We start from the raw sequence: 27,961 nt of genomic DNA on the forward strand, positions 1-27,961 counted from the left end.
CCTATTACAGGTAGGGTGTGCTGCCTCTGTTTGCACCAGAGTGCACTTTTAAACAGGTGCCCTGGACACAAACAGATATTGCACCCTATTACAACTAATGAGCTGCCCTCCGGGTAGCCAGGAAACCGCACCTACTCTGGAAGTAGCTCATTTAGTGAAATATAGAGCAGCTGTTTATAAGTATAGACATCATGTGTTCCACATGCAGGCCGCGTGCACCCTGCACTTTACAGGCAGTGTGCTGCCTTCACTTTAAAAAGTGGCAAGAGATAGAGAGAGAGATCCCCCTGCAGGGAGGTGCAGTGAGTAACTGCACCCGCCTGCAGGAGTGTGTCTGTGGGCCCCCTGGAGTCCTTTGCCCCCTCCAGACGGTTGGCTAAAGGAGACACTGACAGTTCACCACCTTTTTGTGGCACACTGTCAGTGCTCATCCTAAGGGCCTGTTTGCCTTTGTGCTTCAATCCAAAATACAGGGTGGGCAGAGAGGCAAACTGATTCGCTCATTGGTGTGGGCCCACACCCACATACATAAGAGGAAGTGCTGGCTCTACATTTGTCCCAGCACTATGGGTATTACAAAAGAGTCTGCATAAATATCTGTAGCCCCTTCTGTAAATATACTAGTGCTCCAGGTGTGCACAAAGCGGGTGCCCGGGGCACTCTGACTAATATACCCCAGATTACCTCCTTGACAGCAATTACCAGTTTTTACATTTGTAAGGCATGAGAGCTGCTTTCAGTTGTCAAGAACACTGCTTTTTTTCCAAAATGTGGTGTTTTTTAAATTTTTGTATCAATGAAACCACACCGCTAAAAAATGCTGTGAAAATGAAGGTAAAATTGTTCACAGTAGGCAAAAAAAAATAGATGTTGGGCAAATTGAAAGAAGTAAATAGCCAGTCTTCCTGGTGCAAAGATGTCAATGCTTGGGTGTGGTAACCAGGACCTCCTTAAGCTTGAACTACTATTACACTGTGCTTGGTATGTAGGTGCTTGTGTTGAAGCCTGGCCTACTTGAAATTATGAGGGTTGGGGCTGACTAGTATAGACATCAATTGGTACCCTCAAATAATTCTCTACGTGCTCTGTATGTCTGTTTGGAAGACGATATGATGGAAATCTAGGGCTTGGAGACTACCTGCTGAGCTGACAAAAACACACCCTTGGCCCATCCAGATAAAAATTCCTAGAATCGGGCCTAGCTGGTGCTGTGGAATGACAATGCACGGCTGGGCACAGATGAGCTCGTTTTCAGTGCAGATGTGTTGAAGGCAGCCTTATGTACCCACCCTTGTTCCTACAGAACAGAATCCCTGTAAGCTACAATGCCAGCCAAAATGCCCCCATTGGATGGGTCAGAGCTCAGAGGGTGAAACATTGTAGTTGGGCTGGTGAGTAGATCATGTCTAGCAGTATAGCGAGATAAGTATAAAGCCTCTCAAAAGAGCCTAGTGCCAAGGCTGAAAGTGCACACAGATATTAAAATACTGAAACTACTTCTCAACCCTCACAACCCTTGAAAATATGTCTGTGTTAAAAAAGCTCTTTGGACTGCCAGTTCAAGCCGAATACCAGCTGACTATTAGGACTATTATGAAAATGAGTACTGATGAAAATAAATTACAGATAAAGGTATCAGTTACTGTGCAAAACGCAAGTAAGTGCTAACCTCGGTATCCAGAGACTCACTAATTACAATTAGTTGGACGCAAGGATACTAATAAATGGGGTGCTTTATTTGCCCTGTCTATAGAGCCACTAGCACACTCAATTAGGGACTACCAGAAATACACTGAATGGACTTCATCAGAGAACAACATAAGCTTTGCTTTTATGCAGATAAATCCCAGGCAGCACCTGTGTGTGCAGTTTTAATCTGCCATGTTGACCTAGCGAGTTAACCCTCTTGCCACACCCAAACCTTACTCTTTAATACATATAAGTCCACCCTAAGCTGCGCCCGAGACAGCCCAAGGGCAGGGTGGAGTGTATTTAAAAAGTAGGACATGGACTTGTATGTTTTACATGTCCCAGAAGTGAGAAACTCTTAAATTCATTTTTGATAACTGCAAGGCCCATCTCTCCCATAGGATAACATTGGAATTGCCTTATTACGTTTTAGAAGTATAATCTCAAATTGGGAAGAGTTGAGACCCCCAAGTTTGGTGCCTCTGGAATCACAATTTAAAATTACAACTTATGGTGGAGTCAGATGTTAAACTGTAATTCTGAAATTGCCACTTTTAGAAAGTTGACATTTTCTTACTTTACCTATCTGGTGCCTTCTGCCTGTCTCTGAATACACATCTGGGTGGGTGACAGCTGGGCTCTTGTACATTCCTTCCAGACAGCCACACACAAATGGAACTTAGGTGTGACTGATGGGCCACCCACAGCCTGATGGAACATCCTGGGCACCTGAATGGGCTGTGTCCTGATCCCACATGGGCTGCATGACTCCCTGCAGTGAGTCTAAAGCTAGGGCAGGAAGGAGAGGGACTCTGTGCACTTCAAAGGCCTCTCTTTGAAGTATCTCTCACTTCAAAGGCACCAATGGGTATAAGAACCGGGCGTCAGACATCGCCAACTCAGTACACTTCTGGACCTGTGGATACTCTACTAGGTAGAAGGACTGCTGTGCTGCTTAAAGGAATATCACTCTGCTCGACCCTGCTCTGCTGTGCTGACCTGCTGCCTGCTACCCTCTTGCCTGATAGTGAGAAGGGCTGGACCTGAATCTCTCTAACCCAGAACCAAAGTGACTCCAAAGGCTTGCTGGCTTGCCTCCTGTTCTTTTGAAGTCTCAGGGATACAAACAACTTTTAACTCACCTGCTACCGGTCCTAAACCCATCTTTAAACAGTCCCTGACACCTAAGTGGTGCCCCTCCATTTCTGGGCCTTTGGAAGTGGTTTTGTGCCTCCTGAAATCAAGCTTTTGGGCTCTTTGCAACCGGGCCTGATAGCACCTGTATTGCACCTCTCACCCGAAGAATCAGCATAAGCCACCGCAAGTTCATCTCTTCACACAGCAAGCATCACCACTCACAACTACAAGGTTCCAGTCCACCTACCAATGACACCTGTCCAACTCTTCGCACCTACAGACCACCATCAGCAATGCTCTCCTTGCGTCTGGTGAACTTCTTCCTTGCAAACAGGACTATTGGCTCAATGCTGAGAAGGTAAAACTTCAGTAGGACCTATCTGGGACTGCAGCCGACCCACCCGCCCTTGCGGTCAATCTAAGCTTTTGGATTTAACCCATTCTAGCATGACCAGATGGCCTCAGCTGATGCTTTATGCTTCTAAGCACAATATTGCATTTTATTCTTTAAAAATTCATACCTCAACTTCTACTTATTGGATTTTGGTCATTTCTGTCTTGTTTTACTCATTCAATTAAGCTATATTTTTCTAACCAGGTGTGGAATCTTTTTGTCTGTTGTTTTTAATTGACAAAGGAATATAATGCACTTGTAACACAGCAGGTGGGTGCTCTGTCATATTTATGATTGAGTATCCCATCTCATAAACTCTAAATCAGATCATGACTTTACAAAACATTTTGGAAATGTCACCATCTACAGGCCAAGCCACACTGTCTCTTCCCTTTAATAACTGTACCCCCCCAAAGTTCACATCTTCCCTCCCAACCCCACACACACAGTTAACATATCAGCCACAGGGGAGCCTCATGCCTCCCCCTTACATCATGATCTCCAGTTTGCAATTTCTTCTTCCCTTGTTTTACTAACAATTCAGATCTAAGGCTCTCAATCTCTGTGAACTGATGGAGTCATTTTAAATATGCAACAGTTGGCCTATCAGGGGCTGCCATATCTGCTTCAAGTCTTTATGTTGTTTACCCAGATCATATGTTATCTTTTCCATGGCTGGTGCAGTCTACAGTTTGGTGTAACATCTTCATGTTTCCAGTATGTTGTAATCCGCTGATTCCTATCTGTCACTAAATAACTGACCAATACTCTTGTTGACTTGGAGCCAGATTTAAAGTTTGGAAGATGGGATTACCCCTTCACAAATGTAACGGATATCCCGTCTGCTGGATTACAACTGCATTATATTTAGTAGCACTTGTAATACAGTGGATGGGATATCCATCACATTTGTGATGGAGTAGGTCATCTGCCGAACTCTAAATCAGGTTCTTAGTCTTTTATTTTGCCCTTTTGTTTCTGAGACCACGTGTAATCACAACTGGTGAATCTTGTATATGGAATCCCACAATCGGTCTAATTTTGCAACTGACATCTTTCCAAAGATGTCTTAATTTTGCACAATGCCATCATATGCACAAGGTGGATCCACTTGAATTCCCACATCTCCAACAGCCACATCTTGTGTCCGGATATATTTATTTTAACCATTGTGGATAAGATACCAGCTGTACATCATTCTTTATCCTTGCTACCTGTCTATGGCTTTTTTGTAGATGCTGTATAGCTTTTTGTATAGCTATTTTGGGAACTCTTTGTCACGCGCTAAATGACACAATTTATTTGAAGTAAGCAGACTGCATGTATTTTCTCAAAGTGTATGTGGCGCAGCTTTGGGCCCTGAAGGTTGAGGGTCCAGACACTCCACAACTTCTCTGCATGGATCATCAGCTACGTGACCGCTCACTGTAATGAGTGAAAAGAATGTATCGCTTTTTAGGTCCAAGCAAATCATTTTCACTAAAAGCAAATCTCACTAATACTAGATTTTGCTTTTTTGCATAATTTTTTTTTCGCTTACGATTGTTTTGTGTAACTTTAGCCTCCAAGAGAATGGTTCAAACAGTAAATGTTGTTGAGAAACTGTAAAGCTGCATGTGTGCCAAGGTCACGAGTACGGTATGGATGTTTAAATGTATTTCTTAAGTTCAATAAATTGCAGTCGTCCCCAAAGACAAAAAACAGGAGACTGAGACAATATGAACAAGTTACTTACCTTTGGTAACACTTTTTCTTGTGAATACTGTATCTACCTGTGGGTTCCTCACCTTTTGAATACTCCCAGTGTGCCAGCATTCAACGGAAATCTTTTCTTTCTAGCTCTCCACGTCGACAAGGATGTCACAATGGAACAGCTCCGCACACAACTCCGTCTGATATCATCAAAGCCATAAGAAGTTGTTGCTGGCATGCTGACGTCAGTTTCATCTACTTTTTTGCTGTGCCTTTGAAGCAAACGGGTGAACACCAACATCAAAAGTACAACATGTGCAAACTCAACACAAGAATTCATGTATATAATTCTATACATAAAAATACATTCTCTACATACAACTTGTCAGAAACACATGTATACAATATATACAAATCATATCTTTCTTGGCATAACCAGACAGGCAAGGTGGAGGCGGGTTGGACTATGAGGAATCCACAGGTAGATACTGTATCCACCAGAAAAAGCGTTACAGAAGGTAAGTAACTTGTTCTTCTGCAGGATACATCTACCTGTGGATTCCTCACCTTTTGAAAAGAATCCCAATGCAGTCCAGCACTCAGAAGTGGGTGCCAGTCTGCCTATGCCATGAAATCTTGCAGCATTGAATGAGCAAAATGATCTTCCCTTCTCACTTCTGAACCCAAGCAATAATGCTCTCCGATAGTGTGGAGGGAAGCCCAAGTTGCGGCTTTGCAAATATCCACAAGTACACCTCTAGCCAAAGCAGAAGTAGTAGATGTACCTTTGGTAGACTGAGCTCTAATGCCCTCAGGAGGATCCTTCTTTGTCAATGAATAACATATTTTAATGCAAAGAATGACCCACCTTGATAGTGCTCTTTTATGGATGGCTTTGCCCTTCACCTTGCCACAGAGTAATAAAAAGCAGATCATCCAACCTGAAGTCTCTCTTCCTGTCCACATAGAAGTTCAGCGATCTCTTTGGATCCACACAGTGCAGTCTTTCCTCCTCCTTAGAGGGATGGGGAGGAGGGTAAAAGAACGGAAGGGTGATGGACTGCCCTAAATGGAAAGGAGTCACCACCTTTGGTATGAAAGCCGCCCTGATTCTCAAAACCACATTGTTAGCATGGAAAGTGGTAAACGGGGGTTTTACACTCAGAGCCTACAGTTCACTAACACACCTATCGGACATGATCACTATAAGAAAGATAGTTTTAAACATAGGGAGCCTCAACAGGCAACTATGCAATGGTTCAAAAGGTGTATCCATAAGGTACGTTAAAACTAAATTTAAATCTCACTGAGGTATTATAACTGGAGTGGGAGGAAACCTATTAGTGAAACCCTTAAAAAACGTTAGAACTGTAGGGGAGTAAAATAAAGAGGGTTGTTCAGGTAAATAAATATATGCTGACAGCGCAGACAGATAGCCCTTCACTGTAGCAACTGCTCAACCTTGTTGTGCCAAGCAGAAAGCAATTTGTAAAACACTGGACAATTGGGCCTTTAAAGGATCAGTGTCTCCCTTTTCACACCATTTAACAAACTTGGCCCATCTACCAGCCTAGAATGTTTTGTTGGAGTGTCGCCTGGCTGATAATATAACATCAACCACTTCTGGGGGAAGAGGTAGTGGTGTAGAACCTAACCCTGCAACTGCGAGAGGAGGTCTGCCCTTTGAGGGAGACAGAGCTGAGGGCACAGTCAGAGGTGAAGGTCTGTGTACCACAACCTCCCATGCCAATCCGGGGCTATTAATATGACTTGGGCTTGATCTTGGCGAATCTTCCTCAGAACCCGAGGAATCAAGGACATGGGAAGAATCACATAAATCAGCTGGTTGCCCCAGCTCAACTGAAATGTGTCCCCCAATGCTCCCCACTTCGGATACTGGAGGCTGCACAACAACGGGGATTGCGTGTTCTCATGAATGAAAAAAGATCTATCCGAGACATCCCTCACAACTGGAAGATGTAAAGAACCAATTCTGGATGAAGACACCACTCATGATCGGCTGAAAAGTGCTGGCTGAGACTGTCCGCATGAATGTCGAGAACTCTGGTCAAATGGCTTGCTACTAGGCAAATCCAATGGTCCTCAGCCCAGAACCAGAGTGCAGAGTCTCTCTGCAGAGAAGATGCAACCCTACCCTTCCATGTTGGTTGATGTACCACATCGTCTAAGTGTTGTCTTTCAAGACTTCAACCAACTGACCGTAAATGAAAGGAATGAAGGCCTTGAGAGCCAGGCGTATCACCCGCAACTCCAACAGACACATCTGTTCCACTGGAGGCCAAAGACCTTTGATCTCCAGATCCCCCAGATGCGCTCCCCACCCTAGAGTAGAAGCATCCATGATAACTGTGGTCACTGGAGAAGGAAGACAAAACGGCCTCCCCTGCAATAGGTTGCCGTCTACACTCCACCATTGAAGATTCACAGCAGTGTCTCTGGAGACTGTTATTGACTCCTTGAGATCTCCTTTGTGTTGAAACCACTGCTCGTGGAGGCACCACTGGAGAGTCCTCATGTGCCAACATGCGAGAGTAACCAACAGAATACAGGAAATGAACAGACTGAACAGACGTGGGACATTTAGGACCGGAATAAACACTCCATCCCAAAACATTGGAATCATAGCCTGAATGTTCCGAGTTCTCTGAGGGGGGGGGCATGATTCAAAGTTGTGTCCAGTTCTGACCCTATAAACAGGCGGCACCTAGATGGCTCCAGGTCAGATTTGGGCATGTTTAACGAAAAGCCGAGGGTGGACAACAACTGGGTTTTCACCTTCAAATGGTGCAGTACCAACTCTGACAACTTGGCTTTAAGCAGCCAATCATCCAGGTAAGGGAATACCAATATTCCCCTCATTCCGAGATGTGCTGCAACCACTGCCATCACTTTGTGAAGACTCAAAGTAAGACCAAAAACAAAGTGGCAGTGATGTGATCCTACCATGAACCGGAGATACTTCCTGTGAAAATACACATCCTTCAGGTCGATAGAAGCCATCCAGTCTTCCTTGTCCAGCCCCAGGAGCACCTGAGCTACGGTCAGCATTTTGAACTTGTCCTGTTTCAGGAACGAATTCAAAATCCTCAGGGCTAGGGTGGGCCTCAAACGACCATCTTTCTTGGGGATCAGGTAATATCTTGAATAACATCCCTGACCTCTTTCCTCCTTTGGAACCAACACCATGACACACTTTAAAAGCAGAATTTGCACCTCTTGCTGAAGCAGCAGAAGATGCTCTTCTGAACAAAAACTTTGTTGTGGAGGGAAGGAGGGGAGAACCTTCTGAAAAGGAAGGGCATACCCCTTTCCTACAATGGGTAGCAGTCAACTGTCTGTTGTTATGGCATCCCATTCTGGAAGGAAATGAACTAATCGCCCCCTACTGGTAACACATGCTTGTGAAGGGTATGATAACTAGGGTTGTTTCCATGAAAGCTTAGCAGAGGAGGATTAAGTGGATGAGGACGAAGGTTGGTGGAGTGCATCATGCTGCTTAGCTCTCCCATGACCTCTGTAGGATCTAGAGAGGGGGTTGTAGACTGCTGTTGTTGAAAGTGCTGCCTCCCATGAAAGGAAGAGTTGTGCCCAAACCCCCCTAAACCTATGCACAGGTCTGTAGGTCGTGGAGAGTGTCTGAAGATCTGAGGACTTAGCGGTGGCCTTACTCTCCTCAAACCTCTCTAAGGCCGAATCTGGCTTGGCTCCAAACAATCTGGATCCATCGAATGAAAGATCCATTAATGTAGACTGCACATCAGGAGAGAACCCCGATCCTCTCAGCCACGCATATCTTCTGTTGGCAACTGATGTTTCCCATGGCCCTGGCAACAGAGTCTTCCGTATTCAAGCCTGATTGTATAACTTGCTTTGCTGCCACCTGACTGTCCTGCAAGAGTTCTGTAAAATGACTCTGTACATCCTGCGGCAGTTTGGGGATGACCTCTTTGGCCGAATCCATCAGAACATGGATGTCCCTACCCAACAGGCAAACGGCATTGACTGACTTCAATTCCATTCTTCCAGATGAAAAGATCTTTTTCACTGACTGATCCATCCTCTTCGACTCCCTGTCAGCAGGGGTCATGGGAAAGGAACCAGGTGCAGACCTCGAAGAGTATGAAGCTTCTACCACCATGCTTTCAGGAAGTTGGATGTTCGCTCAGGAAATGAGGATCCCCTGGTACTGCCCTATGTCTCCTGGCAATGGATTTCAAAACTGCAGGATTCGAAACAGGTTTCTGCCACAGATCTACAACTGGTTCCGACAAAGCCTCTTTGAATGACAGCAGGGGTTCTGATGCCATAGAGGAAGAATAGAGAGCTTCTGTTAAAATGTTTGACTTTAATTCAGTAGTGAAAAGTGGTAAGTCTAGAGGTTCTGCTGCCTTCCTAATTACCCCATGATACGAGGTAACCTCCTAAAGGGGTAGGTCCCCAGGGGATAATAATTCCCATTCAGGGGACATGACCACCCCACTCACCAACTCAATGCCTTCAAACGCATGGGATGACATCAAAATCTCCCCTTCTTCAAGGTCTTGATACCTTTAGTCCTCCAAACACTGTTAATTCTCCAAGCGCCTCAAGGCTTCCCTCCTGGATCTCAGCTTGTATTCCATCTGTGGCGTCGAAAGAGAATGCATCATCGTCGGTGAAGCCTGTTTCGGTGCTGGAAAAGCCGGGTTCGACGCCCGGACCTTCCTCCTGGCAGGGGTAGAGTGACTTGACACTGGACAAGATCTATCAGACGATGTAATCCGAACTAATGGTGCCATCTACACCTCCGATGGTGATGGTATTTTTCTTGGTGCCGTTAACGACCAAAGATACGGGGCTGTAGGCATGAAAGGCAGGAAAGGACCCTGCCTATACAGCACCAGGAAACCTCCCAGGGAGAAGGCCAATGGATCCGTGGGGCTCGAAAACGCAGCAGAGTGGGCCATAGCTTTATTAAAAATGCTAAACATAGCATTTAAGAAGTTTGTGGGGTCTGTCCCTGAGGCCGGAAAGGATGGATATTCTTGCTCCTGCCGAGGAGGCTTTACCTGTCCTGTCGCCTGCTCTCCAATCTCCTGATCCAGTGAAAGCACAGGAGAGAACTGTGCCATAGGACTCTTGTGCGAAACTGAGATCTCCACCAAAGATGGTGCCGGTGACGACTCAGGCGACTTTGGTAGTGGAGGTGATAGAGTGGGACTCACTTCCCAAGTCGAGCGGCGTGGGGACTTCAAATCCACAGATAAAGACTGAGAGGTGGTATCTCAGGATGAACAACACTGTGAACTATGACAATGCCGCTTGTTGTGCAACTTTGAAGACCTGTGGGTTGACAACTTCTCTGGAGGGCTAGATCTACGATGGCCCCACTTCTCCTTTTGAGCTTTTGGCAGGAACAACTTTGCCTCCTTTTCTTTTAGTGCCTTAGGTTTCATATTCTGACATGAAGAGCATCCCTCAGAGGCAGATTTAGTGCAGGTTAGTGACTAAAATGTGACCTCCACACCCTCGACAGTGTTTGAAGCCTGACTTCTTCGGCTGAGACACTGTTACACAATCAAAACGTCGACAATGAAGTTCCCTCAAAACAATGTAACCACACGGAGAGGTAGAAAAAGTGTTAGCCTCTAAAGGTGCTGAAAAAGGGAACTGATGCCAGCACGCTGGCGAGGACTTCTTATGGGTCTGATGATGTTAGACTGAGTTGCGTGCAGAGCTATTCTATTGTGACGTACTTGTCGACGTGGAGAGCTAGAAAGAAAAGATTTCTGTTGAATGCTGGCGCATTGGGAGTATTCAAAAGCTGAGGTTTATTCATCAAACTCATAGTCAATGGCAAAACCAAATGTTTTTGCAGCTAAGAACAGGCAGTACACCCAGGTACGCTAGCCACAAATTAGGAGAGTGAGTTGGGGATTAAAACATAGAAATTCAGTATTGATCCCATTCAGTTTTAGAGCATGGTGCATATCCACTGCATTACATGGAAGTAGGTGGTCTCCCCCAACTCATCTCCAATTGACACTACAATGTGGGTGTCATCTGCATAGGACATGAGAGACAAACTATACTTCTGTATTAGTTCTGCCAACAGCGAGATGTATATGTTAAACAGAGTGAGGTTCAAAACTGAACCCTAGGGGACCCCACACATGGCAAAACTCTTTCTTTAACAAATTGAGGATATCCTGACTATTCCGGTTGATCAAATAAAAATGAAACAAGCTAATTCAGAGCTCATCCATGTACTCCCAAAGATTTTAATCTCTGAATTACAACTGGGTGGGAAACAGTGTAAAATGCAGCACTAAGATCTATTAATACTAATTCTGCATTATGACCTTGTCCAAAAGGCGTCATATCATCCAGTAATGTCAAAGTGATGTCTCCCAAGTACTGTCTTCTTCTCTCATCCAGTACTGTCACCAGTGCTGTCTTTGTGTATCATCCAATAGTGCCAGAAGCGCTGTTTCAATGCAGTGCAGTGACCTGAGACTAGTGTTTAATTCAAAAAGTTATTAGTTTCAATATTCATTTTCCGTTGTTTGTAAAATTCTTTCTCCAGTATTTTCACTGGGAATGGCAACATGAGATTGGCCTATAGGTGGACAATTGATCAGGGTCAGCTGATTGCTTTTTTTTTTTTTTTTAAAAGGAACTATTTGTGTTACCTTTCATGATTGTGACATATTGCGTAAGTAGTTGACTGATTACATGTTGGTTAATATTGGCACACTGCATTGCCAAACCAGATGAAAACAGGAAGTTGGAGAAACATCCAGCAGTGACCCAGGTCTAATTGATAACATCAGTGTTCCAACTGACTAAATCTGCCATGGTTAAAAATCAGTTAACAGAGAAAAGAATAATTGTGTTTTGTTTTTCATTGAAGAAGGTCAAGAAGGATTCACATAATTTATTTGAATATGAAAGTTCTGTTTGTGTAAAAGAAGAAGAGCATATACTTTTTTAGTATTTAAAACTTTATCAGTTTGATTTTTCTGCAGCTAATTTTTTCTCTGCAAAGTAACCTCTTTTTAGCGGATATGTTTTTTTTTTTTTATAAAGATCTAGCTCTTGTTTATACAGAATGTTATCTTCATCTGAATAGGTCTAGCTTCATTTTCTTTTGGTGAGCAATCAGGCATTGCTGTTGTCTTTAATGTAAAATGGGATACTGAAATGGTCATAAAATACCACCTTGACTAGTTCTGCAACTAAGAAACTAAAAGTGATTTTAACAATGATACCAGTTATATGGGAGAAAGCACCTCTTGTTCCAGGTTTAAAACAGACAACAATTGTGAAAAGTCTGTGGACTCACAATTATTTTTAATGTTCCATCATACATTAAAATTCCCCCAATATACAAAAACGGATATAGATATAAATAAATGTAGGTAGAGGTTAGACTAATTGTTATAGGCAGTAGGGATGTGTGATACAAGATTCTTTGGGATTTACAACATTCATTTTGGTTTTTAGTATGACTCCTGAGATTACAATATTCATTTTCTTCATACTGATACACAAGATTTGTGTGAGATTCTGCATAATAAATAACCATCATAAATACCAACTATGGTCCATGTCTACTGGTTTTAGGAATCAGAGATCGGGCCAACAGCGGGCCCGTCTGCACGAGTCCATGGACGCTTGAGGCTGGGTGGGCCACCCCTCTTTCAACTTCCCACACGGGCACCATTAGTCACAAATCCTGTGAGAAGACAGTCATGTTATCAATCTTATCATGTTGTATTATAGATTGACCGGTCCTCTAAACTCCACTTCTAATTAGTACTTCCTCATTCTTCTGCCCATAAGACACTTCTTATGAGCAAAATGGGAAAAAGGAAGGTGCAGTCAAGCATAATACCTAAGGACAATCAAGCTGTTGGTTCCAATACAAAGTTATTACCAGAGCAATGAACATTATCAGTAAAGAAAAAGGGAATGTAGAGGAAAGGCTGGTTGCTACTCAGCCTGCGGTTAAGGATACCCTCCCGGGCCCCGCTAATGGACTACCCTATCTTGAAATACAGCCAGCAACATCTTGCAGCCCCACTATCCAAAACATGTGTTACTCCAAACCCTGCATAATAGCCTTGCCTTGTGATCAGAGTGAGCCATTGCCTTTTTCACTACTTCATTCTCCTCCAGCGAAGAAAAAGAAAAGGCCTCAGAAAAAAGGTATGGGCAAGGAGCAGCGAGTGGTTGTAATTACCCAGGAGACACCATCTAGTAACTCTCATACAGGAACACCGTCCTTCAACTACTGGTACACACGGAGAATATTTCTAAAAGATTAGACAACGTAGAAAAAGGAATGCGCAAGGTATTGGAGTTACTACAAAGCCAACAACAGTTGGTACTACAAGGTGCATCCCACTATCTGGAGCCGCAAATGGCCGCAAATGGCAAATATTGAGAACAGTTCCACCAAAACTTGTGGGGTCTCTTAACAGCAAATCTACAAACCCATGAAAAAAAGTCGAATATGATCTCCAGACATATGCCTCCCCTCAATAAGGACGTACAAAGACACACTACCAATGACATGATAACCTCTATTTCAATCCAGCCGACAGAGCGGCTAGAGCCAGTAAAGTGGCATCGACAAAAGACGGCCCAGCTCCACTTTCGAAAGATTATGTCTTTCACCTTCCACCTGAATCAATGACTTTTGTCGGATTTAATGGGTGAACATGCATTGACAACTTCCATCGTTAATACATAATATAATCACATACTAACAGTCAGAAGAGTTAGGTGGATCGGGTATCAGAGGAAGGTATGTAACGGAGACTGCATAATAATTAACTTAAGATATCAACATTTGGTGGAGGAACTGGTAGCCAATTTTAAAATCCCAAGTTCTGGGAGCAACATACAAGCGGTCTCATTGAATTTCTTCTATGCCCCACTTGGATATTTTTAACCACAAACAATGCAAAATTTCCAATTGATATGTAGATCAATCCAGCCTGAGAACTTGACAAGCAATCACGTTTTCCGTTTGTCGAACCTGAAGGACATGCATTGTCTTCGACGACGACCCATTAATGTCTGTGTCACTCCAAAACGGGAAATTCTTGTACAAAATAACTTAGTTTCTGGGGGTGTTAACGATATGAACACTAAGGTAATCGACTATAGTAATTTAATTTACCCGCATCTAAGATTCTCGAACACCATTGATTTTGTTTCCTTCAATATAGCGGGTCTGGCCAATAAATCAGCAGCAAAAGACTGGGAAACCTTTGTTTTGAGGTCAGAAATTGTCAGTCTCCAAGAGACCTGGTCAACTATGGATACAGCAATAGATGGCTACACAACGTTTTGTACCGTGGCTTCCTCATCCCGTATGGGAAGAGCAAACAGGGTTTTTATTGACTTTGATCTCCACTGTGGCCACACTGTATTGCCAACTTTTTCTGTTAAGCACCAACAGAAATTTGGATTTTCTCATCAAAAAAGTTTTTACAACAATGTATTTGATAATATACAGTACAAGTCATCATCGAACTGGAACAAGCTCTTTAGGATTTTATATTAGACAGAGGAAAGGAATTGTACATAATGTGGGCTGGGGATTTTAACCTATCTAAATGTAGTCTTAGTGGATAAGGTATGTGGCCTTGGTGAGTCACACAATGAAGATACCGATCATTTTACCCATTGTCTGTCCAGCGCTGACGTTAACAACCTAGCACTCAAATATGATCTGATCCTCATAGCTCCCATCTCAAATGGAGAAGATTGTAAGCGACATATCTTTATAGGTCTCAGGGAGCATAGTAGTACTGACAAGATACTGGACTTTAGAAATCAAACTGATTGCATCCAATATGGAGATAGGTAAAATTTGCATCAGTGATCACAACTCTTTACTGACTTTTTACACTGCCCTCATCCAAGAACACAGATAAGTAAATCATTGATCTACATTGTCTAGTAGGGCAGAAATCTGCCGGGATTAAATGGGAGGGTGTTGACCCCAACCAATTAATGGGTGAGCTTGTAAAGGCAAATATTGAGCATTTTAATTCCTGTCATGAGCTTAGTGTTGCACCTAATATAGTGATAGATGCACACAATCATATTTCGAAATTCATAAACCAATAATTGAGCAAAAAGGCTAGGGCTAATACTAGAAGTCCAAAGGGGTGGTTTGATAGCTTCTGTACCAAAGCATGCAAGGAGTTAATTAGCCACTTGCATGCATTCCCAAGGGACAGGGTAGCCAGTGCTAATTGTAGAAGGCAATACAAGTAGGTCATTCTACTTAGAAAGAATCCTTGCAGGGTAAAGCCTGGGAAAGGTTTGTACAAGCTGCTGAAACTAAGGAGAACAACCTATTTTGGAGGACAGTCACTGCCCCTTTCTTAATGAGAATATTGGCCCAACCTTATTAAACTATCAGGGCAGAAGTATGGGTGGACCATTTTACCTCAATCTTTGCGCCCTCATCTGAGATAATTACTGATAATGTCCCTCTACACACTACAACCCCCAACAATATTACTTTTGAGATGGGGGAAGTCCAGAGAACTATAGGTAAGTTCATCCAAGGGGAAACTCCTGGCACTGACGTAGTACTAATAAATGTATGTAAGCATCATCTGGACCTATGGGCGCCCTTATTCACAAAGGTGTGTAATGCAGCAGGAAAGGAGAGTATCCCACCCTCTTGGTCAGAGTCTATCATAATACCTATATTTAAAAAAAAAGGCTCCAGACAGGATCCAAAATGCCATCAACCCATTTTTCTGCTAGATTCCTCAGCTAAATTATTGGGCAGGGTATTACTGGGGCGGTTAGAGGAATGGGCCAACTCCAACAACATACTTTCTGATGCACAGTATAGCTGTAGAAGGTGCTTAGGCACTATGGAACAATGCTTAAACCTGCATTTCACAACAGGCAAATACCTGAAAGCAAGGTCTAACAATCTGTACATGTAATTTATGGACCTCAGTAGTATGTTTGACCTGATGACTATGGAGCTACATGTCCATGTTGGGGGCCCAAAGGAAATAATTGCCCTTTTTGTTTACATGCCAAAGTTTGTTATATTAGACGGGGGAAACCAATCTTTTTTATATTAGTAGGTAGGGTTACACAACGGTGCGTCATGGCTACTTCATTCTGACTAGGTCATTCTCCTCAGTCTGCCTCAACTTCACAGACACCTAGAGGAGTAATCCTTTATTTTTTTTAGAATACATGGATGTTCCTAAAGTCATCAAAACAGCAAAAGCCTAAGGTTGTATTTCATGGTCCGTGTCCAACCTATTTTTTGTGCAGTATTTTGCTAAGGTCACAATAGACAGAAGGAAAAAGTTGAGACATCTAGCCAGTGGTGGTTGGCATCTAAGGAGAGTGGTGGGGCAGGCAAATGGTGGGCAAATGAGTGGTGGGTAGGGACATGCACTATTGTGCTGCGGGGCACAAGCAAAATAATAAAAATACACTTACCTTACATGAAGGACATGTCCTCCTCCTCGCTGCACGTCCTCATCGGCAGTCCGGTGTTCAGCACCGGCCACAGCCAACTCTCTTAAACAATCCTGGTGCTGCTTTCATGCGGTTAGCCAGCATGAGAAAAGCACCACGATTGGAGCGAACGGCCTCTTTCTGCGCACCTGGGGGGCACTGGAGGCCTATGCTTGCTCTAACTGATCTGTCTTAAGATAGCTGGGTTAGAGAGGTTTCAAAGTGGGCATGTCTGGCTTGCTGTGGCAAGACGGCGACCAAAGTGACATTCGCACACTGAACTGAAGTAACCATGTAGTTCACCCTCCTCCCTGCTGCTGCCACTGAGTAGGCCTCACCCTGTCCTGACACTGGTTCAGGACGGGTGAATAAAAAAATAAAATGCTGATACATTAACTTTATTATCATTTTATTTTTCAGCTCTGGGGCTTTAGGCAGCATTTTAGGTGGCGGGGAGATGTTCCTCCGCTCTAATGGAGGAGCCCTCGCGCCCCTGCCAACCGGCCTGGCATTAACTTGCTAAACTGCATTTTGCATGCTGTGCTTGCCTTCATTAACGTAATAAAGTCGGAGCTTTTCCCGTTATCAATGTTCCGTAAAGTGGATACAGCTTTAATGTAACCAGGTAACAGGTAAAATAACAACATAGTACTTATCTCGAAATTAAATGTCTTATTACCTGTAAAATCAGCAGAAAAAGAAAGTATGCATTTGCAACTCGCCGGAACTGTTCAAACAGATTAACAGGCAAGAAAGTCAGGATGTTGTACTTGGATGTTTTGATGCGATTATTCTGAAAAGAAATATAAGAATGTGCCAATAAATACAAAACATTATTATAGAATATAATGCTAAAAGAAATCAGTATACAATGGATCCTACATATTTTGAGCAAAGAAAATACTTTAAAACAGGATCTCGTGTATAATTTGACAATTAAAAAACAGTAATCCACAAATGCTGAAACATGCACGCGATTCCTGCAGACATTTTGAGAGGTGGCTTTGTTCCTGCCTTAGACAAAGACTTCGATGTGGCAAAGCTGCGATTTCCTGAAAACGGGCTTGAGTATACGATTTGGCACTTTACATCAACATTCTAGAGTACAAAACTCTTAATTAAGAAGCACAGTAGTCTGAGTGTGTAGGCTGAGAAAGTTTTCTGATGGAATTCCAATGCAGACTCCAAAATAGATTGGTTTTATCCATGCTCATGCTCGCTGAAGTCTGGCCTAGAGCGGCTGTCTGACATCGGCCGTGTAAAGAGATAAAAATGATACATAGGTGTTTAAGGCACCACTTTCAGACATTGCTTTGCAGTGCCGGACTAGGAACCCAAAGCAGCCCTGGCAAATTTTGTCAGACCAGCCTGGATAGGATGCACAGCAGTGCTTAATTTGTGCTTGTTGATTCCGGTGCTGAGCACCGGCACCTATTTTTGAGGGCCAGCGCTTATTTTTCTGCCTCAAGCATTTACTGCGAGCAAAAGGCACATATGGAAAGACAGAGGAAGAGAAAAATGAAAAAGTGTCACAATGGGAGAAAGTAGAAAGCAACAGGAGTGAGCTGAAGGGACAGGGAGTGGCTGTAAATGGATTAAAGAGGCCCCAGATGGCTTCAGGATTACGCTGCCTCTGTAATCCGTGCTTGCACGTTTAATTGCAGGAGCCAAGTGTTTAAGACAAGGGCTTTGAGCACGGCACGTTTTTATTTACAAATTAAGCACTGATGCACAGTGAATAACCCTGACCACTAAAATGGGGACTAAGGGGTTCCTCCCCCTCCCTGAAACAAATTGGGAAAAAAATTGCAGAAATGGTGCATTCTACAACACATTTTTCATTATATATTCAATAGTATTTGTGTTTTTTTAAAGCATAGTAAATGATGACCTAACTGCACCAGGATACGGTTCTCTTTATTGTGGCTCTTCAATGATTCCCTCACCATTACCCTCTAACAGTGAGTCTCAATTATCCATAGCTCCTCTCTCATGTATTGCATTTGTTTTGTAGTGCCTCTCTTACCAGGGTACGGTGTTGGAGCACTTTACACCACACACACATACAGAGACAATGAATCATACTTATATAAATCAGTGTATAGAAAATGTTCTATAATAAAAAGGGAACTACAAGGCCTGTAATTCACATCTCATCTATACTGATCGGCATTTTTTAAGAATGCTTTTTCTGAGGAAGCATGACCTCAGGATTCAGAATGTAACACAGTGGTTGGATTGCCTTTACTGATGATAATTTATTTCTCCCCAAACAAACTCTTTTTAGCAAAACTAGGATAATCAAAGAGTGGGAAAAAAACATAACTTTTTAACCTTTACCCTGTAGTTTGCATGTAGCTCTCTGATGGCAGTTAATAGCTCACTGTGCTACATTATGATTGTAACTTATGAACTGCACAGTAACAAAAGGATCTCTATGACAAAGGCAGTATCCCATCGAGCACTGCACATAAAATACTGTTCTGTGATCTCAATAGCACACGTTTTTCACAGCAGGCATATTAACCCTCTGCACTACCTTAGATGAGTCAAAACTCTCAATAGACAAAACTCAATCTCTCTCCAGCAGGTACATTAATAACTAGAGTTATCTTGGCACTTTTATTGTTGACTAAAAACTGTTAGTTATACAAGGAAGTCTGCAGTGCAGTGCTTTTAAAAATGATGAACTGCTACAAAACTGCCCCCACACCCTATAAAACAAAAGCACCACCCAATATTCCAGCCTCCCGAGAAAACGCCTGTCAGGCCTTGTTGCTTTGTTAGTGCTGTCATGCACGATTCAGCTTACAATTGAGGCATTTGGTAAATGGTCAGTCAACGCAAGTGTTGGCTTGTTCCCTCTTAATATCTGAGTACACACCAGCTGACAGGCAAACCTGTATGTCTCTAATACTTTGCAGCTGCACTTGCCATGCATTGTCATTACCATGCATTGCCATTACCTCCGCTTCTGCTTCCTCTTCCCACTATTTTCTCTTGAGTGAATGTGGCCACTTACATGCTCTTTTCAACTGCTTTCCAAGCTGTTTCTTTCCTTTCTAATACTCAGGTAGAGACTTTACCATACCACATACATGCACACACATTTAAAAGAGGACATTGGGAGATTTAAGACAAAGAACTGGGAGAATGTATTTCCCTCATTGACTTCTAATGAAACAGAGACAATTTCAGGAGACAGCTAAAATTAAGCTATGTTTGGCTTCAAAAATGGTGAGGCTCACGTCTGAATCAGGTCTATTGACATGTATGATATCACCTCCTCCCCTTCAACACTTCCTGTTCCTTTTTGCGTCTGGTCGTTCCTCTACAAGGGCTGCTTGAGAGTTTGCTCTGGAAACTTTGGCTCATTGTTTAAGGGTGCTGTGGTCCCTTGATGTAAGTTGAATATGGTGTTAGATAAGTCTTTACTTTGAAAGGATCTCAATGTATTATTGTGCTGGTTCTTTGGACCCTGTCATTTAGTTTAAAATATGCAGATACAGAGTTACGGAAGACTGTTTCCTTGTGGAAAATTTGTGACTGCTTGGGGCACCGTGAGTTCTTCCTTAAAGTTGAATGGCTGTGGGGTACCTTGATTTAACATTATCGTGGACACAGATGTTGGAGCATAAATTTTAGTAATACTTTTAGTAACCCAGAAGTCAGCAAAAGGTGACAACTTATGTCTTATGTTTGACATCCTAACATAGAAAGCTTCCCTGACATGTATTTTAAAAGTACTCATGTTTTCATTTTTGGTGGACACAATTGCGACTTCCTTATCAAATAACATGATAGGAAAATATAAATTATGTAAAGCATATTTTACACTGTAGACTAACTGCTAGTATCAAAATGAATTTTGGTTTTCTAATGTTTAGTGTGGGATTTATGAGTTTAAAGCTATGTGCAAATAAGAATAATGCACTTCTCGGTTATACCTAATGTGATGCATTTACAAATTTTTATAATTTATAACAAAAAGTTTTATTCTTTCTTATGGTATGTTTTTAATGCTGACTCTACAAGTTGCATATTATGTGTTTTTTATTAACAAGTATTTTTAACGCATTTTATATTCCTTGTGTTAGCGTAACTAGGCCTGCAGAATTTATATTTGCAGCCATGTACAATGAATTATTATTTTTCCTAATGTGAATCTTTCTTTCAGGTTCTTTCTCATGAGAACCAAAGTCCCATTCGTAAAAAAAAAAAAAAAACACTATTGTTCAATTGCAGAAGAACTGTGTCCATTTGTCCTTGATATACATTTTGTATCTAACTGTTTAAATTCTCATGGGACTAAGACGATGGTATTGTAAACCCAGGGAAGAAACTGAACTGTTGTAAAGGAATAGAATTGTTTCTATCGTTTGGAGTCACACGGAAAGCCCAGATGATCTCAAGCTGGACATGGGAAATTAACGGACAGTTGCTACCTGACATTTTATTGACTTTTTGATTGGATGATGCCACTTTTTTATGATGTGAGGCCACTAAACTGAAAAAATCAAATCAAGCTGTGTGTTTTGAATAGGAATGGACTTAGTATGTTTCAGTCAGTCTTTCCTAGATTTTAGAGCAGGTATCTCCAACCTTTTCTGTAGTGAGAGCTATTTCTGGTCAGTGATAATCATTGTGAGCTACTGAAGGACAAGGCGCTTGCGCAGTATTACTAGACACTCCGCGCTCAGCTAATTAACTAAATCTAATGTCAATACAGCCGGAAACTATGATTTGAAGAAAATACTTTTTGACTAGGAGCACGATGACAGGGCTGACATGTGTGCCAGTGAGAGCATGGTCTTGTGGGTGTAAGAATGTGAAATATGTGAATAGGTGAAAAGGAGCCTATGTCATATGTACTTGTGGCATAGGACATACCTTTCTATATGTGGAACTGTTATATGTATAACAAACATGCAGCCATTTTTTTAATAGGAGAATGTTAAAGTGCAGCATAATGTCCTGCAAAAATATTTATAATATGGAACATTTTTCTGCACTTTAAAAATGTCAAAGTGTTGCATTTACAAATATCAGGCATCTTGCACCCAGTGGCCTGTAGACAGGGTGCCACATTTAAACCAGAAAAATACAGCCATTTATGTAAATGGGAGGATTTATTTCATTGCTTCCTTTTTTTTTTTAAATATGCTCTTTCAGCAGGAATACTGCAGGTTTCGCTTGCTCTTGCATATTTCAAATGGTTTGATTGTTTCTCTGCTGACTACTCCATCATCCTCATTGTCTCTTCATTGTCTTGTATCTACATATGTAAATTGAGAAAATAACAAACTACACTACTGTCACTTAAATTTACCTGTCAGAATTTAATAGATTCTAGTAGAATAAAAAACAACCTCTTCAAAATGGATGAAAATACACCAACTAAGCAGGAAGGGTTTTGCCAGCTCATTTTAAAGCCATTTCCAATTCTAACTCTTCAGCAATCCACAAACCAACTAATGTTTAAAGAAGAGCTATGGACAAAAAAAAGAGTAAAGGAGGCTCCACCTCACCAGAAAAACATTTCCTATGAATTACTGCTAGAAGAAGAACAAGCCCTACATCCTTATTTAGAGGAAACAAATAAGAGTACAAACTTTAGATGGCAAGTGGGTTCATATGGGGAAAAAAGTCAGAAGAGGAACAGAGAGTTTTCTGACCTACAAAAAACTGCAATGACATTGAAATGTTTAAATATGAGATAATTTCCCCTAAAAAACAGGTGGAAGGTTTAGAAAACTTTAACAGGTATAACAATGTTAGGATTTATGGATTACCAGAATGGGTTGAAGACAACAAATACATTGTGTTTTTACCCACTATTATCCCTAAAGGTTCGGGTACGATAGATGTTTCTATTCTCAACATCCAAAGAGCTTATAGACTGGGACATAGACCTGTAAGTGTTTGAAACAGTAAACCAAGAGAAATTATGATATATTTTTTGGAATATAGAGATTTGCCTAAGGTAATTTCTGCAGCTAAGGTTTCTTGATCAGGAAATAGACAATTTTTCATGCAAAATCGACAACTGATAGGTTAAAAGACTTTTTGAACATGAGACTAGCACTTTGTGTGCTTAATGCACATTTTGGAGACTTTCATCTATCCATCTTCAATAGTATGTACAAGAATAAGACAAATAATGCATACCTTTTGCAGGACCCTCCGTTTCTTTTATATATATATATATATTTTTTTTTTTTACCTAAAAAAACCTAAGGTTACCGGGATGTTATAGTTAGGTCCACATTTTAAATGTACAACACCATAGAAACTCATCTGTTCTAGTGAGAGTTGGCCCAAGTAACTATAACTTGTGCCCTAAGGTCACGATGAATCATGCCCCCGCCATGCACAGTTTTTTTGTCAAAAACTTTACTGCAAATATTACATTGATATGTTCAATGATGTTATCAAAGACGTCATGAGTGCTGTAATTTGTGCATGGCACAGGTGAGAATACTAGTTAACTTAGGGCACAACTTATAGTTACTTGAGATAACTATCTATGATAGGTACATTTCAATGGTTTTAGACATTTAAAATGTGAGCCTAAATATAACGTCCCAGTACATTTTGTTTGTTAAGTTTATTTCAATTTTTTTGTCAAATTCTATTTCCCAACTATAACGTCCCGTTCACTTTTGTTTTTTTTTTCAGTGAATTCATAAATATATATATATTTTCTTAAACATAATAATTTTCATTACTCCACATCAATGCAACCCCACACACAGCCTTAGGCCAGGCCCTGTGGCCAATCACCTATATCGCCCCAACCTTGCACCACGTGCAGAGGGGTTGACCATACGGCCTGGTGTGTGGCCAGTCCCTGCGGGGGGGGGGGGGGGGGGGGGGGGGGGAAAGAGAGAGAGAGAGAGAGAGAGAGAGAGAGAGAGAGAGAGAGAGAGAGAGAGAGAGAGAGAGAGAGAGAGAGAGAGAGAGAGAGAGAGAGAGAGAGAGAGAGAGAGAGAGAGAGAGAGAGAGAGACACACACACACACACTTAGGCTTTCATGAATGAAATGCCAGACAAATTGAAGAGAAATATGTTGTTGTTAATTAAAAAGAGTGAGAGCACCTTTCAGTATGTTAAATATTTATAGTTTAAAATCAAGTAAAGCAGGAAATTACCACAGACTCACTTAGACTAGAACCCTTAACCTTTAGCATACATGTCTGGGGCCTTAACCACTAAGCCAGAGGTGGTTCCTTACTGTGAAGTATCCAGACTTAGCTATGACATTCAACCTCTCTCTCTTACATCCCATTGTGGGATGGAAAAGAGAGCGAGAGTGACAGGACCGTGGGGAAAGCCTCAAGGCCCCAGAGGTCCTACCCAGCTCCCCACGTCCTGCAGGAGCCCGCATTGCTTCACAAGCAAGGAGTTGCTTTAAATTTAAAAAGCACCTGCCTGCTTGTGGGAGCAATGTTTTTATCTGTTTCCCTGAACGCATATTTGTGTGTGCAGGGAAACAGATGAAAACGACACTTTCTGCAAGTAAGAGCTGATTGACAGCGCTCAATTACAAAAAGTGAAGTGATTGCTGTGACTTGGCAGGAGCTGTCAAAGCCCCCCCCCAAGTCAGAGAAAACAGCTATGTCCGGGGGCAGGCACCCCGAGACATAGCAGGAGCAGTCCCTGGGGGAGCCGGTCCCCAGGGCCATCTATAACTCCATGATGGGGGCAGCACGCCCCCCCCTCCAACATAAAATGGCCCTGGGGAGGTGCTGGTCCATGGGGCTGTAGGCCCCCGCATTATATTTCTTTAAAGCCCCAGGGAGGTGGCAGTCCATAGGGGAGGTGGCGGTCCCTAGTACTGCGTGCACCCTCTATACTGTATTTGATTAAAGCCCAGGGGAGGTGGCCTTCCCCGGGGGTGCTGAGCGTCCCCCCACATTCATTATAAATAAATCCCTGGGGAAATGGAGGTCCCAGGAACATTAAAATGCCCTAGGTGGGGGCCCCTGTGTGCCGACCCATCCTCATTTCAAAATGATCCCTGGATCTGGCCCACCCAAGGGCTTTATGAAAACAAGTGTGGGAGCCCGCGTTTGTGTTTTTTTTTATTTTTTTTATTTTGCTATGAATTTGCAACATCATCTCAAATTTTCTGCAAATATATATATATATATTTTTTAAGTGTCTTTTTTTTGCCTTGTGAGGTTCTTCCAGGACTCCAGCACCAGAGCTAAGGGGTCAGGTTGACTTTACCCTGGCCCATTTTATATTTTTGTAATATGTTTTTTACTGGGACTCGGCTGAAGCCAAGTCCCAAGATGGCTGCCAGCACTTCCTGGTTGCATCTTCACAATGCACAGTTTTGTTATCAATAATTTAATTGCAAATGTTGCAGTGATAACAGCAAAGATGCCAGACAAGATCTCATTAGTGATATAATATGTGGAGTAACTAGCATGGAGAAGGCGCAAGTTATAGTTACTTGAAAGAACTACAAACAAAACTGCTGAATTTCTATGGTTTTGTACGAGTAAATTCAGAACCTAACTTTAACGTCCCTGTAACCTTTTTTTTCCTGTGAATATGTAGTTTTTTAACATCAAGTAATTTTAATTACTATACATTATTCCTTTGGCCATGCCCGGTGGGGGTTGGTCGCAACGCCATGACTCCAGTTAGGCCTCACAGCCAAGCCCTTACAACCACCCAACCCCACGCAATGCACTACCTTTGTCCATGAGCAGCACAGGTTGGCCACACTGGATCTGTCAGTGAGTGTGTGAGTCTATGAGTAAGTGCATGAGTATCTGAGTGGGTGAGTGGATGAATGAGTCCCTGAGTGCATGTATGAGTAAATGAATTAGTGTATGAATGAGTGTGGTTTTTCTTTCAAATGTTTCATATTTGTGGATATTATGCCAATGATTAGTGAAAATTAGCAAATTACCAAATATTGCGTGTGGTGAACCAGAATTTTTGCAAACCCATAATCTGTCCCCAAAACACAACTATATCAGACCCCTGGGTCAGGATACCTTCACCCTGACCACTTATGACACTTTAAATTAGAATTTTCTCCCCTGGTGACAATGTCCTGTGAAATAAAAAGGCAGCTGCAACTTTCTCGTCTGGTTGCGGGCAGCCAATTACAGCACTTCTTTCTGCACGCGTATTCGCAAAAAATCATGACTTTTTGCAATTTATTCACAAAAGATCCATGTTCCTAGATATACAAATTAATTTTCCCTTTAATATCTCAAAAACTACTGAATGGATTCATACCAAAATAAGCATAAGCGTGATCAGCACAACGGATAGCATTCTGCCAAATTTGGTGTAATTCCATCCAGCGGTTCGGGCTGTAGTCATGTTTAAAGGTCCTATGGGAATTAACTTGGGAAACGCAATGTTTTTTTACCCCCCCTTTTTCTTGGCCCCCACTTTACAGATCACTCTGAAACTTTGTATGTGCATCAGGAATCACCGGCCCACTTCGCAGATTCATCAAATGGTGCCAAAGATATAAGCAAGTAAAATGGAAACATGGTCCTAACTACAACTACCTAGGGGGACCGCCATTAGGTTATAGATAGATAGACATTCTTTTTTCATCCTCAATTATATGTAAAAAAATCCCTTAAGATTAATTTTATTTCACAGAAAACAGATACAAAAGGCAGATGGTTGATTGTTTGGTTATGAATTAATGATATTCCTTAGTGTTTATTTAATTGGTATGGGTCTACTCTTCCAGATTGCTGTTTCTGAAATAATAGCTTGAATAAGATCTTGGAATTTTCAGATCACAATCTAATTTTAGGAGGCAACTGCAATCAGATTGTTGAACCATTTATTGACAGGAAATAAAATTCTCCTTGTATTTCAAAATAAAATAAAAGTCAGAAGTGCTTTGTTAACACAGTAAAGCAGAGAGCATTAATCGATCCTTCAAGGATATAGAACGATACGTTACAAGAATGTACATTTTTCTCCCATGTTCAACATACTCGCTCATGGATTGATTATATGTTTTTGTCAAATAATCTATTCCATTATTTAATTGCAGCTGAAACACGTTAAATTTAATATCAGACTAGGCCTCAGTTATTGCCGATTTGGACACAGTACGCACTCCCATGGTTAATAGAAAATGGAATTTGAATAATTCCCTTTTATAAGACAAATCATTTAATTCTTTTGAGAATGTTTTTAATGAATTATTTACTTTCAACTCCAAAGAAGATACCCCAATAGCCATTGTTTGGAATGATTTTAAGGCTCCTGCTAGATCCTTTATCATTCATCATGTTCCCAAGAAAAGGACAATACCAAATGGAAAATCTAAATACATTTTACAAAACATTAAAAAAACGAGAATACAAGTACTATACATCTAGTTCCAAGCATTGCATGGAAAACCTGATTGCATTAACATGAATTTAATAGAATATTAATGGAAAAAACATTAGCCTATCAACTCACGGCCAGTTCTAAATATATAGGAGGTCAGAATGAAGCAGGTGTGCTCCAAGCAAATTATCTTAACGTTTAAAAACTTGGTAAAATTGAATTAGTCCGATGTGATAATAGCACTAATGTTGTCAATGATTCTGAAATTTTAAAACAAGTTGTGGATTATTAGGTACATCAATGCACTTCTGAGCATATCCCATGCTTACAATTATTATCTTTAGAGGACAGATAGGAGACAGGTGGACTTCTTCTATCCTTTAGAGAAGGATATTTCTTAGAATATATAGCTAAAGCTCTTTTTTTCAATTGAGAAAGAGAAAGCACAGGATCCAGATGGAATCAGTGTCAAATTTTGTCTACATTTTTCTAATTTACTTTTGTCCAAAAAGTTTGCTTTAATACATCACTTCTCGATGGTCAATACATTTTCTTTCCTAAATGCATCAATTTGTTTAATCTGCAGGGGTGGTAAGGATCTGCAACAATGCAACAATTAGAGATTCATATTATTAGCTAACATACATTCTAGGAAGTTGGCTCTGTATATACTATCTCAAAGTGAGAGACAGTGTGCACAGAGTCCAAGGGTTCCCCTTAGAGGTTGATAGTGGCAAAATTAGATAATACTAATGCTCTATTTTGTGGGAGTGTGGTCGAGCAGTAGGCTTATCAGAGGGTAGTTTTAAGCATTTGTTGTACACACACAGGTAATAAATGAGGAACACACACTCAAAGACTTACTCCAGGTCAAGAGGTTTTTATATAGAAAAATATATTTTCTTAAATGATTTTAGAACCACAAGATTCAAGATAAGTACATAAAATGCAAGGTACTTCACATAAGGAAGTATAGACCTTTGATTTAAAACAGTAGGACACACAGTTTTGGTTAAAATGGCAATAAGCTACTTTAAAAGTGGACATTGCAAAAATCAACAGTTCCTGGGGGTAGGTAAGTTTGGTTAGGTTTCTCAAGTAAGTAAGGCACTTACACAGTCAGTCTCCTGGGCATAGGCAGCCCACTGTTGAGGGTTCAAGGCAACCCCAAAGCCACAGCACCAGCAACACAGGGCAGGTCAG

The 27,961-nt window shown here is 41.6% G+C and overlaps 1 protein-coding gene across 1 annotated transcript in view; it reads right to left on the reverse strand.

Moving 5' to 3' along the window:
* Window positions 1-27,961, reverse strand: part of ATP8B4 (ATPase phospholipid transporting 8B4 (putative)) — a 2,552,767-nt gene that overhangs the window by 2,400,705 nt on the left and 124,101 nt on the right. Inside the window, exon 3 of the mRNA XM_069222521.1 lies at window positions 17,109-17,222. Within this exon, the coding sequence (XP_069078622.1) occupies window positions 17,109-17,222 (114 nt within the window). The remainder of the gene's footprint in view (window positions 1-17,108; window positions 17,223-27,961) is intronic.

Source organism: Pleurodeles waltl, chromosome 3_1, assembly GCF_031143425.1.
Source record: "Pleurodeles waltl isolate 20211129_DDA chromosome 3_1, aPleWal1.hap1.20221129, whole genome shotgun sequence".
In the NCBI taxonomy this organism is placed as follows: Eukaryota; Metazoa; Chordata; class Amphibia; order Caudata; family Salamandridae; genus Pleurodeles; species Pleurodeles waltl.